Raw genomic sequence first — 13,646 nt, forward strand, 5'->3', positions numbered from 1 at the left:
CATTCTGCTTTCCGGTTCTAGAGTGGGGAGTGGGGGGGTAGTGAACAGGAGAGAAGAGAACCGCATTTGGAAAGGAGCCACCCCTCAGTAGACCACTTTGAGAGGGACGACCCTCCCACCTCCTGGTCCCCCATATTGCTGCAGCCCACTTCTTAGCCTCCTCCCCAGCCACCCCACCCAATCCAAGTTCTCTTCGGTGGAGCCACGAGTACCAAACAGTGCCAACCCACCCACCCTGCTGTGCCAGTCCTGAAACACACCCACAGGTCACCTGCAGCTGCCCACACCCACCTAGGCCACCACAGCTTGTCACCTGGACCGTCCAGCCAGGGCCAGCCTCCCTATCCACCCACACATCCTCTTCACATGCCCCAGTAACCTCTCATAGGTCCCCTGGGCACAGCTCAGGGGAACTTCTCTTTTCTGTACATCCACCCACATTTGTATCCCTCGATCCCCTCCAGGGACAGCTCATTCCCCAGCAGCAGCCCTCCAAACATGTGGTCAGCCACACTTGAGTGAAGTCACCAGCTCTTGGGCACCTCCTGCTGCCCCAGGCTCAAAACTCACACCTCCACCTCTCCCTTACTAGAAAAGCCAGTCTCAGCCTGGGGTGAAGAGGCCAGGCTCTGGCCAGGAGGGCAGGATGCTGGAGTGGATTGGTCCACCTGTCTGTCCTTAGCTAATTTTAGCTTCATTTTCTGTGGCTTGACAAAGTGGGCCAGTAGCTCCCGCGGTGATTCTGTGATTTCTGGGACATACTGGGTCAGCCACAAAGTGGAGCGCAGGGGGGGGTGGGGGCTGCATGCAGGGCCAAGGACAGGGAGGAGAAGGTGCCAGGAAGGCTGCTGAGGTGGTGTGAGTTTGTCTGTGCAGAGGTCTGAGGGTGTGCCTAATCTCCCTTGCCTGCCAGGGCAGAGGGAACAGGCTGCCACTGTGTCTGTCACTGGGTGGTACTGGTAGCCTCTGAACGGCTCTCCACTGAGGGACACCCTTGCCTTACCCAGCTGCCTGTGATGCTGCTGTCCCCCGCCGCCCCGTGGCCCCACGATGACCCACAGCCCCGCGACAAGCGAGGACGAGGAACGCCACAGTGCCAGCGAGTGTCCCGAGGGGGGCTCAGAATCCGACAGCTCCCCAGACGGGCCAGGGAGAGGCCCCCAGGGGACTCGGGGCCCGGGCAGCGGAACACCTGGTAACCTGGCCTCTACCCGAGGCCTCCAGGGACGCTCCATGTCTGTCCCCGACGACGCCCACTTCAGCATGATGGTTTTCAGGATTGGCATCCCTGACTTGCACCAGACGGTGAGTGGCTACTCACCAGTCAGCTGACAGACACATTGACCAAGTCTGTTTCCCCACCCCCACTCCCAGCTCCAGCTGGACGCTACTCCTTTTCAACCTACCCTTGGCCCTCAGACACTCGACCCAACCTAGTCCTGGCCATCCTGTCTCCCACCAGAAATGCCTGCGCTTCAACCCTGATGCCACCATCTGGACAGCCAAACAGCAAGTACTCTGTGCCCTGAGTGAGAGCCTACAGGATGTGCTTAACTATGGACTGTTCCAGCCGGCCACCTCAGGCCGGGATGCCAACTTCCTGGAAGAAGAGAGGCTGCTGAGAGAGTACCCCCAGTCCTTTGAAAAGGGGGTACCCTACCTGGAGGTGAGACTACAGAACTCTTAACAGAAGTCATACCTTGGAACACATCCACTCTGACTCCAAGAGAACCCCAGTGGGCACTTCAAGACTTCCCGAGAACTCACAGGAGAGAGATCCTGAGTCCAAATCGCCAGCTGAGTTGGCTCTTTCCCTTCCCTAAGCTCCCTATGCCATCAGCTGGTGAGGGAATCCCAACTACAGTAGTTACTCTAGAACATTGTGTGTGTGTGTGTGTGTGTGTGTGTTACACTTATAAGGTAGGGGTTATAGTGCAGTAGACCTTGATGACCTGGTGCTCTTGGGAAGGTGACTCTACCTAGGGCCATTTCCATGCTAACCCTGAACTCATGGGAGGAAGGGAGAAGTTTCAGACATTCTCCAACAAAGAGTCCGATTACAAATCTGTGTCTCTTCAAACCCCACCCCGGTCTCAGTTCCGCTACAAGACCCGAGTCTACAAACAGACCAACTTGGATGAGAAACAGCTGGCCAAATTGCACACGAAGGTAAGAGTGCCCTGGCATAGGCCTCCCCTGGGTGTGCCCCCCTGCACCCAGAGCACCCTGTCCATCACCTTCTTTTCCAGTCTTTCCCCAGCAGCTCTCCTCTCTGCCAGTTATGCCAAGTCCTCCATTTAACTTTGAATCCTGTTTGGAGACACCTATCTATCTCCATCATGACCCCTTCGCACTTCCCTCTATGACCTCACTTGCCCAAACCGATGCCATCTGTGCCTGGTGTGTGCATTTGCAGGGGTGGTGGTGATGGTGGTGGTGGCGGCGGCGGCGGTGGTATGAGTGGATGGGAGCACATGTGGAGGCCAGAGGACAGTTTGGGGGGAGTCAGTTTTTTCTTTCCACCATATGGATCTTGGGGATGGAACTCATAGGGTCCGGCTTGGTGGCAAGCACCTTTACCTGATGAGCCATCTCACTGGCCCCACCTTATTAGTCTGTCACTGGTCTGAGGCTCACCATGTTGGGAGACTAGCTGACCAGGAAGCCCCGGGGATGTGGCCGACTCCACCTCCCCAGCCCTGGGACTACAAGTGCACACCATCACCCCTGGCTCTCTCATGTAGGTTCTAGGGAATCAAACTAGGGTCTTTGCATGACAAGACTTCCCTTCTAGCCCTCCAGCCCATTCTTTTAACTCTGCCTTCTCTGCTCAGAGCACTTAGGGCCCTTTCCTTACCCTGCCTCAGTCAATTTCCTGCCTAGGGAGTATTTCACAGACACCCACAATTCCCCAGTCCTATAGCCTGTATTTCCATCAACCACAGACTGCCTTTCCTCTTCAGCCACATTTATTCTTCTGGGTCCTTTCCCTCCAGACCTTGGGTGATATCCCCCCTGTGTCTGCCCTAGTCCCCTAGGAACTAGGAGGAAGTTAGGAGGCTGATGTGGCCAGAGGGAAACAATTCTTGATGTTTAATGGAAAGAAAGTCTCCCCTTTTCCCCCCAAAGCTTCTCTGTCCCACACCATCCACTCACTTCTTTTCTCCCTCCCTACCTGTGCCATTCACTTTGGGAACCAGTGACCATGTTCAACTCCTTTGTACATGTGACAGGTGTGAATTGAGTCACACTGCAGAAACAGTACAAAAATCCCATTTTATTTTTTTTAAAGATTTATTTTATTTTTAATTATGTATGTGTATGTGTCTGTGTGTGGGTATGTGCATGTAAATGCAGGTGCCCAAGGAAGCTAGAAACACCAGATCCCCCTGGAGCTGGAGTTACCTGCCATTGGTTGGTGCTGGGAACTGAACTCAGGTCCTCTGTAAGAGTAGCAAGCTCTCTGAAAAGCTAAGGCTTCTCTCTAGCCCCCATGATATTTTTTTTAATTACACTTATTTATTTATTTATTTATTTATTTATTTATTTATTTATTTATTTATTTATTTTCGTGTGTGTCTGGTGGTGGGGTGGAGATGGCATGTTCCTGTTACGGCTCACATGTGGAGGTCAGAGGGTAATTTCTAGAGCTCATTTTTCTCCCCTCACGTATGTTCTGGGGATCAAATTCAGGTTGGCAGGCTTGGCTGCAAACACCTTTATGGCTGAGCTATCTCATCACCCCCAAACCATGATATTTTAATTATTTTCTTGTGGATCTTTGTGTATCAAAACAGTACCATGAGGAATATATTCCTTTAAGAACATGTGTCATCAGGATGCTTTTCAACACAGTTCACAGTTCCCCTTTGTCTTGGGGTTTTTATTGCTGTGAAGAGACGCCATGACCCTTATGGCTACTCTTATAAAGGGAAACATTTAACTGGGGCCAGTTTACAGTTTCAGAGGTTTTGGTCCATTATTGTCATGTGTGGAAACATGGCAGCACACAGGCAGACCTGGTGCTGGAGAGGTAGCAGAGAGTTCTACATCCCAATTAGCAGGCAGAAGGAAGAGCGAGTTCTGAAACCTCAAAGCCTGCCCCCAATGACACACTTCTTCCAATAAGACCACACCTACTTCAATAATACCACTCCTTATGAGCCTATAGCGGCCATCTTCATTCAAACTCCCACACCCTTCTATTTCAGAATATTCCTTTTAAGACAGGGTCTCACTGTACAGCTCAGGCAGGCCTAGAACTCATCACCCTCCTGTCTCTGCCCCCAAGTGCTGAGATGCCTGGCGTGACCCACCACACCAGACTTCCTTTTTCCCTAGGAAGGGGCTGGCTGTGTACCCACTGGGTGGTGCTGTCTCTGATTGCTGCTCTCTTCGCTTGACCCCTTGATCTCTCTGATTCCCCTGCCTTTCTTTGTATGTGATCCAGACGGGGTTGAAGAAGTTCCTGGAATATGTGCAGCTCGGGACGTCCGACAAGGTGGCAAGGCTGCTGGACAAGGGGCTGGACCCCAATTACCATGACTCAGATTCAGGAGGTAGGAAGAGGCATGGGCCGGGAAGGACTGGGGTGAGGAGCAGGGCTGGGTAGAGAGGACAGGGCACCTCCTCAACCCCAGAGGGTGAGGCTGAGTGACCAAAGGTTGTAGAGGGCTGAGCTAGGAGACCAGGGTGGAGTCTAAGAGGCAAGGGCCAAAAGTCCTGCCTCTGAAGGTCTTCTCTTGTCCTTCAGAGACACCTTTGACCCTGGCGGCCCAGACTGAAGGCTCAGTAGAGGTGATTCGAACGCTGTGCCTGGGTGGGGCTCACATAGACTTCAGGGCCCGGGATGGCATGACAGCGCTGCACAAGGCTGCATGTGCTCGGCACTGCCTGGCACTCACGGTGAGGCTGCTGTAATCCCCAGATGGTGGGACCCGATCTCCTTCCCCTTTATTTCTCCAACCCTGTTTCCTTCATTTCTGTTCAAAAGAATCCCTCTTCAGCCAGGTCCGATGTACATGCCTGCAATCCTAGCATTCAGGGGTTCAAGGCTGGCCTAGGTTCCATGAGACCCTGTCTCACTGCCCTCCAACCCAAACAGTACCTCTGTGTCCGCACCACAAAATCTGTTTCTGCACTCTGGCAAATACACAGTTCCTGCTGTCAGTCTTCCAGGTGCCCCAGCTTAGTCTAGAAGCTGGTTGTGACTCAGCCGGGCAGGTCCACATAAGCTTCCTCCCTGGGCACTCAGAATGGCCCCCTTCCCTCTGCCCATCCGGTGTGCACCCTACCTCTGCCTCCCCAAAGTACCTACCCTTAAAGGCCTTAGAACACAGAAAATGAGTCCCTGCTATTCAGGAAGTCCATCTCCATGCACGCCCTGGATTTGCTCCTCTGTTCATCCTTGCTAGCTCAGCACCACCTCCCAGAACACTCATTTTCACAGGCCATCCAGATCCTTCTTCTCATACCTAAGACACAAAATACACCTCCCCGAAACCAGGTGTGGAGGCACAAGCCTGGTATCTCAGCACTTGGGAGGTAGAGGAAGGAGGATGAGGAGTGTAAGGTCAATCTTGACTACATAATGAGTTTGAGGCTAGCCTGGGCATCGCGGGACTCTCTCAACAAAGAAACAAAATGTGGTTTCCCAAACAAATAAGCCCTGTGTGCCCATAAAATGCACAGAACAAATTTATGTGCAGTTTTCGTGTGTGAGTGTGTGAGTGTGTGTGTGTGTGTGTGTGTGTGTGTGTGTCCCATGGGCAAGCATGTACAAATGTGGCAGCCGGAGAACAACTTCAGCTATCGGTCCTCAGGAACTAGCCACCATATTTCTCCAAATGGAGCTCCCTAATTAGGCTAGTCTGGCTGGCCAGTGAGCCCCAGGAATCCTGGCTCTGCCTCTCCAGTGTTGATATTGCAACCGTATACTTTTTTACACATGGATTATTGAGATCAAGCTCAGGTCTCTGTGTTTGCATGGCAGACGCTTTACCATGAGCCTCCCCCCCCTCCCCCACCCCTTACCATGAGCCTCCCCCCCTCCCCCACCCCTTACCATGAGCCTCCCCCCCTCCCCCACCCCTTACCATGAGCCTCCCCCCCTCCCCCACCCCTTACCATGAGCCTCCCCCCCTCCCCCACCCCTTACCATGAGCCTCCCCCCCTCCCCCACCCCTTACCATGAGCCTCCCACCCCTCCCCCACCCCTTACCATGAGCCTCCCCCCCTCCCCCACCCCTTACCATGAGCCTCCCCCCCCTCCCCCACACCTTACCATGAGCCTCCCCCCCCTTCCCCACACCTTACCATGAGCCTCCCCCCCCTCCCCCAGCCCTTACCATGAGCCTCCCACCCCTCCCCCAGCCCTTGCTTGCAGTCTTATTTTAAAATATTCTTACTCTTCTGCCTCTACCAGGTCACCTGATCCCTCTTTAGGTATAGGTCAGGATAGGCTGCTTCCAAAGATTGAGGCACACCCATATTCACAGATGTCCCAGTTCAATGATACACCCTTCTTATCACACTCTTTCCCCAAGAGCCCTTGGTGCAGCCAAACACTTGGCATGAAGAATTGTTGTTTATTGCCAGAACCAAGGGATACTCCTTATGTACCTGTGAGTGTGTGTGTGTGTGTGTGTGTGTGTGTGTGTGTGTGTGTGTTTCTAAATCTTTGCTACCTAACCACTGGCCACTCCAGGCTGTTTAGATTTAAATGGAATAAAATTAAAACGGCACTTCCATGGACTCACCATCCCCAGTCAGGTACTCATCGCTCCTCCGTGGCCACCATATTGGATGACATCACTGGAGACAGGTCATTGTAGTGTCTGACAGGGCTGCTATGGGGCTGTCTACCCAGGGGCAGCTGTCAGCACTTGTTCTTACACAGGTTTAAACTCCTCCTTCTTTTTCACCCTTTCTCTGTTTCCCCTAGAACTCCCACTCTCAAGGAGACTGGCTCAATATTTGAGTTCACCCCAGGCTTGCCTTTCCCAGGCTACCTTTTGTGGGAGACTGTGTAGTGCTCCCACACTCGATCAGGGGCGTTCTTAAACTTAGATCCCATCCTTCTATCTGTCTTCCCTACAACCATGCCATGTATTAAGGGTCCATGGTCGTGGACACCCTCCAGTGGCTCATCAAAAGTCACTCACTAGAGAAAGGTTGAGCTGCATGTCAGGGTGAGAGAGAGGGTCCTGTGGAGGTGTCCACCTTGTCTTCTTAAGGGCTGGGACTCATACAGACTGGGGAGAGAGTCTGGCTCAGTCTGGAAGACTGTGGGAGGGGGTGGAGGGGCGGCTGTGTCCGCAGAGTACTTGCTGTGCAAGCGTGAGGAGCTGGGTTCAGTCTCCGCACACAAGCAGAAAAGCCGAGCGTGGCGGCACATACCTGTCATTTCAGTGCTGGGGAGAGAGACAGGAGGATTCCCGGGCCTTGTTGGTCAGCTGTTCTGTCTGAATTGGTGAGCTTAAGAGTCAGTGAGAGACTCTGTCTCAAAAAAACAAAATGGAGAGCAATTGAGGAAGTTAATTAGCATTAACCCCGCCTCCTCTATGTGCACACACACACACACACACACACACACACACACAGGCATTGCAACAGAAATGAGACAGGTATGAGCCTGTATGGGTCACTCAAGGCTCATCTCCCTACCAGCCCCTTGGAACTAGGATTGCCATCTGTCCTTTCTTCCTGAGTTGTCTGTCCCTCTGTAGGCACTTCTGGACCTTGGGGGCTCCCCCAACTACAAGGACCGCCGAGGGCTGACCCCCCTGTTCCACACAGCTATGGTGGGGGGCGACCCCCGCTGCTGCGAGCTGCTTCTGTACAACAGGGCCCAGCTGGGCATTGCGGATGAGAACGGCTGGCAGGAAATCCACCAGGTATCCAGATGCAGTCCCGAGCGTTGGGGAGAGCTTGGATACCTGGGCTCTGCAGCATCCAAGGGGCTGGGATGCGAAAGAGACGGCAGGGTTGCTTACAGAGAGGAGAGTGAAATTAACATAGTCCGCCCAGAGGAAAAGGTAAAAGGACTCAGACAATAGATACATAGATGAGGCTGGTTGCTTGACTCACCTGAAGGGCTAGCCTGAGTGTTTATACATTGGAGTAACTGAATGCTTAGAGTCAGGAAGCTAATGTCCTGAGTCCCTGAACAGGAATAAGGGCAAAAATAGAAAGGGTGTGGATGTAGACTTCTAACCTCGAGGAAGAGAGAGGGCCTTGGAAGGATTCAGATGAGGTCTAATCAGGCCTATGCACTCCCTGTACCCCCAGGCCTGCCAACGGGGCCACTCCCAGCACCTGGAACACCTGCTCTTCTATGGGGCTGAGCCTGGAGCCCAGAATGCCTCAGGAAACACAGCCCTGCACATCTGTGCTCTCTACAACAAGGTCAGCCCAAGCAACATCCATTTGCCCCTTCAAAGACACATGCTTCACACCAGTTCACTCAAGCCTCTTACCTCTGCAACCTCTGTTCCTTCACCATTTCCACCACCTATCCATCCATCTACCCATTCATCCATCTACCCATTCATCTATCTACCCATTCATCCATCTATCCATTCACCTATCTGTCCACTCACTTATCCATCTACCTACCCATTCATCCATCCACTCACTCATCCACCACTTATCCATTCATCCATCCATCCACACACCCACTCATTCATCCACCCATCCACCCACCCATCTATAAACCTATTTACTTATCCATCCATCCACCTACCCACTCTCTCATCCATCCATCATCCAATCATCACCCACCTACCTATCCACTAACTTATCCATCCACCTACCCATCATCCATCCATCCATCTATCCATCCATCCATCCATCCATCCATCCACCTACATACCCTTCATCCCTCCAGCCATCATCCGCCCATCTACCCATCATGTTTAATGAGCTTCTCCCCTGTGTCTAGCTCCAAGCTTTATACTGAGCTGCTGATCTAATCCTAGGTGCTCAGTAAAGTTATGGAGAATCATGTTCCCTTGGGAGCTGTGTCTGGACTTGGGTGGAGGTGGCTTTCTGAATGATGTCAAGGCAGCAGGGGCAGATGAGGGGAAAAAGAGTGCTCCAGGAGGGGAGCACAAGCTGTGTAACAGCCAAGCGGCTGAGCAAGTGGGGACAGAGGGATGAGAAAAGTACAGCCTGGGGATGAGAATGTTGTACATTCAGCAATTCAATGTTTTGCGGAGGGTCCCCTCTCCAGGAATTTTGGGGAGAGGTGGACTGTAAAAAGGAGGCAAGGATCCCATCAAATGGGACTACTGCCAGCAAGAGCTAAGACCCCTTTGCCACCTGAGTACCTAGAGACCCCCGGTGAGCCAGGCCCCTTGGAGCTCCAGTCTCCTTCTGTCCTCAGGTTCTCCGAGATCCTTGCCCTTGAAGAACTGCTTGGAGGACTTCAGGGTAGGGAGGGCAGCACCTGCTGGGATGCTGCTGATCTGCCTTCCCTTCCTCCAGGAAGTCTTCCAAAACAGCCCCAGCCCCTTCTGCCTCCTGAGAACTCTCAGTGCTGGGGATATGGCGGGTATCCAAGTGCCGCCTTGTGGCAGTGAGCAGAATGCTCAACGCCAAGGGAGGACTGGTGTTCCTCAAACCCAGCAACATGGTTCTGGCATTTCCTTCTCGCTTGCTACTGCTTTCTCTACTGCTCCTTATGCAGGCCTCTGGGCCAAGACCTCTGACTGAGGCAGGTACTTGATGGAGAGAGCAAAAGCCCCAGCCCCACACACCCAGGAAGACCCTGAACAAGCGCCTTCTACTTTCTGAGGCTTTGTCCTCCCCCAAATGAGAATCATGTCAGCTGATTGAAAGACATGAGTGATTGTGTACATTAAGTATTCATCCCTAGAAGACAGCCGTGATAATAATTGTTATTATTAGTATCATCGCCAGTGTCAATTGCCAGGATGCGGTCAGAAGGCTGGCATTCATCTGAGCAGGGAAAATTGAGTACAGAGAATTATACAGCAGCCACTATTCCCCCAAAGAGGGCCAGATGAGCATATTGTTTTGCCTTCTTCAGCTCCCCCACTTCCCGCCATCTGTGAAATGGGTCAGTCATGAATATCCTTCAAAGGATCAAGCAGGTGAACACTCTGCTTGCTATCAGATCAAGTAGATGCTTAGCAAATGTGAGTTCATCTTCTACTTTTCACCCCTGTCTTCTTTCTGCTCATCCTAGCCAGCCACCCATGGACACATCAGTACACCCATCTGCCACCCACCCATCTACACATTTATCCACACACCCACTCATCCACCTAACAACCCATCCATCCATCCATCCACCTACTCACCATCCATCCCCTTCATTCATCTACTCACCCATTCATATACAACCAATGCATCCATCCATTCATCCACACACCCACTTATCCATCTATCCACCCATCTACCACCAATTCATCCATCCATCCATCCAACCATCCATCTACACACTGACTTATCCATCCATCCATCCATCTCTCTATTCATATACCATCTAACCATCCACTCACCTACCCATCCATCTACTCATCCATTCACCTACCTGTCCATCTGTCTGTCCACCCATCCGTTTATTGACCCATCCATCCTGCTAGCAAAGGTCAGATTCCCTAGGCTGTGAGCCTCTCAAGGGTGGGGACAGAATCTGGTAGATTCTGGTTCTGTTCCAAGCCCCCAAAACATAGTGATTCTTTTGCATCCAAGCATCCATCCCTGCACCCATCCATCCATCTATTTATATATCCATCTGTTCACCCATTCACGTATCTGGGCCGGGTCTGACCGTCACCTTTTTCTATCTGTCACCTTAGCCCTGTGGCATGCACATGTAGCCCCTGCTGGTGGTCTGGTCCTAGACTGTGAGTCTCTCTCAAAATGGGGACAGAATCTCATAGACTGCTCTATCCCAAGCTCCCAGAAAACAGTGATCCTTGATGCCTCTGTGTGCAGTGAGCAGATGAATGAATGCATGACTGATTGAATGAATGATGGAGCTGTGGATCCCCACCAGAACTGTGCACAGCTCTGGGCTCAGCACTCTTGACAGGTGGCTGCTGTTTTTGACAGATTGAATGACTCAACAAATGAATGAATAATTAAGTGACTTGAGCAAATGAGTTTTGATTGATAGCTCCACATCCTCCATCTTCATCTCTTCCAAGTGCATTTCTTGAGCACCTACTGTGTGTTTGGTGCCAGGTTCTGGGGATGGGAGATGAGTCAGAGATGGTGACAACCTCAGGAAAGGTAGAAGAAGCTCTCAGTTTTGTGGATGTTTAAACAAATAATTGCAATCCCTTGAGATAGGTGCTAGTTTGTAAATAAACACAAGATTCTCCAGGCGCCCAGTGGAGGGAGCTACTCACTAAAATGGGACATTTAAACTTGGTCAGACAGGGGATAAACTATGGAACTTGTGAACTACACTGTAGCCCATGCCCCTCAAGGTGGGGGAGGCGTGAAAGCATGCAAAACATACATATATGATGGCATGGGAATATATGGCTATACATGCTTACACACAACACAATCAGAACATAAACTGGACTTGCTTTGCTATCCAGGAAGTGATGTTAGCAGTCAGACCCAGACAGACAAACACTAAGATCTGAAGGCCAAGTTCACACCCCGCCTACTCCAGTAACAGGCTGCAAGGGTTTAGGCACAAATGTCACCTGCTCTGATCCCATCCTGTAGAACAGGCTTGTATTGAGTGTAAAGTATACACTTAAGGGGGTTCCTATGTAGAAGGTGTGGTAAAGAGGCACTTATGAATTCACATTCAAGGGAGCCAGAGTGGAGTGGAACTGCAGGCCAATGTGGACAAAGGCCAGATGACATTCCCCCATTGAGTGAATGTTCCTGGGCAGTCCCTGTGGGCTGGACATTGCTGTACGAGGTTGGTGTCACAGACAGAACCATGCCTCTGTGTGACTTACCATAGAAGACAGTAACATAGAATACGGGATGCTGGCATTCAGTGTTTTGAAGGAAATGGGTTAATACTGGCATAGAATACTGATGCATGCGAGAGAGTCAGAGAGAGATAAGGAGGGAGGGATACGTGAACAAGTTCCTGTTAGCACTCAGGAGGTGGAACAAGAAGATTGCCATGCATTTGAGGCCAGCCTGGGCTACACAGCTAGTGCCAGGCTATCCTGAAACCCTGCCTCAGGCAGACAACAAAAGATAGGACAACGAGGGAAGGACTCTCTGGAAAAATGGTGCTTTATAAAATGAAATGAGAGTTGCTGTGTAGAAATCGATGGATGGAGAATTCCAAGCAGCTCTTTAGAGTGCAAAGGTCCTTGAGCAGAAGCGTGTCTGCTCTGGGGAGGAAGTGTCCAGCATGGTTGGAGCAAGGGAATGTGAGAGGTATTGAGGTTGGGGTAGGATAGCCAAGTGGGTTGTTTGGGTGAGGCCTCTTGGGTCATTTCAGAGACCTAGTTTAGCTCAGGGAGTGATGGGAGTGCTAAGTGACTGATGGGGTGTGTATGTCCCCCACTGTCTCCCACCTGACCTCTACGCTTTATGCTCTGTGTACTATTCCTTCTGAGTCTGGCAGAGAGTGCAATTAAGACGGACTTAGGGGACTGGGGGGATGTCGGAGCTTAAAAGCACTTGTAGGCAAGCATGAGGACCCGGGTTCAAATTCCAAGAACCCATGTAAAAACAGGTGTGGTAGCATGAATGTGTAATCCCACTGCTCTTACAGGAAGATGGGAAGTAGAGACAGGGAAAGCCTCCCAAACTCATGGACCAGCTAGCCTAACATAGGCAGCATCAAACGAGAGACCTTGTCTCAAACAAAGCGGAAAGCAGCATTGTCTTCTGACCTCCACATGGGCATAGTCACCCACAGGCACACATACACACATACACGTATCGTTCACACACACAGACATGCATGCACAAATACAGACCTGGAATGGAATCTGAGGTCAATCAGTCACCAGCCACGTGACCTTGAACAATGCAGAGATCTTAGTTTCCTCATCTGTTGAGATAAGCACAGTGATTGCTGTCAGGCAACTCAGTGAGCTCCCTTCTGAAGCTCAGTTCCTGGAACACAAGACAAGGAGCCCTTCACAGAGCCCAGCGGTGCTTCTGTCTTTAGCCACATCTGGAACCCAACCCCCTTAGCAGGAGACAGCTACTGGAATCTGGTGGTAGAAACCAGAGAAGTATTATTACTTCAGTATGAATCAACATAAAATTACTAGAGATATATTTTTGCATCCTAAGTCCATGTAACTCCTTATTTATTTATACATTGTAGTGCTGGAGATTGAACCCAGGACTTTGCACGTGTTAGGCAGGCAACCTACAACTAAGCCACACCACAGCCCCACAGTGGGGAATTCTAGGCAGGGCCTTTCCCACTGGTCTACATCCTAAGCTCACTTTTTACTTTTTATCTCAAGACAGCATTTTGCTAAGTTGACCAAGCTCGTCTTGACCTTGTAATCCTTCTGTCTTAGCCTCCCAAATAAACTAGGATGGTGGATGTGAGCCACCAGGCCTAGCTTCCCAGCGTATTGTATACACATAGTCCATCTCTCCCTCCGAATAGCCACATATAAGGAGTGAGTCACATTGTCCAGAGGCTGCTGTCCTGGGTAGAGCTGGTT

The 13,646-nt window shown here is 51.3% G+C and overlaps 1 protein-coding gene across 1 annotated transcript in view; it reads left to right on the forward strand.

The window, feature by feature from the left end:
• Window positions 1-1,013: 1,013 nt before the first annotated feature.
• Window positions 1,014-13,646, forward strand: part of Shank1 (SH3 and multiple ankyrin repeat domains 1) — a 46,670-nt gene continuing 34,037 nt past the window's right edge. Inside the window, exons 1-7 of the mRNA XM_059278033.1 lie at window positions 1,014-1,305; window positions 1,463-1,666; window positions 2,098-2,169; window positions 4,451-4,559; window positions 4,754-4,905; window positions 7,728-7,895; window positions 8,290-8,406. Coding sequence (XP_059134016.1) covers window positions 1,051-1,305; window positions 1,463-1,666; window positions 2,098-2,169; window positions 4,451-4,559; window positions 4,754-4,905; window positions 7,728-7,895; window positions 8,290-8,406 — 1,077 coding nt within the window. The 5' untranslated portion in view covers window positions 1,014-1,050. The remainder of the gene's footprint in view (window positions 1,306-1,462; window positions 1,667-2,097; window positions 2,170-4,450; window positions 4,560-4,753; window positions 4,906-7,727; window positions 7,896-8,289; window positions 8,407-13,646) is intronic.

The sequence above is a fragment of the Peromyscus eremicus genome, chromosome 1, assembly GCF_949786415.1.
Source record: "Peromyscus eremicus chromosome 1, PerEre_H2_v1, whole genome shotgun sequence".
NCBI lineage: Eukaryota > Metazoa > Chordata > Mammalia > Rodentia > Cricetidae > Peromyscus > Peromyscus eremicus.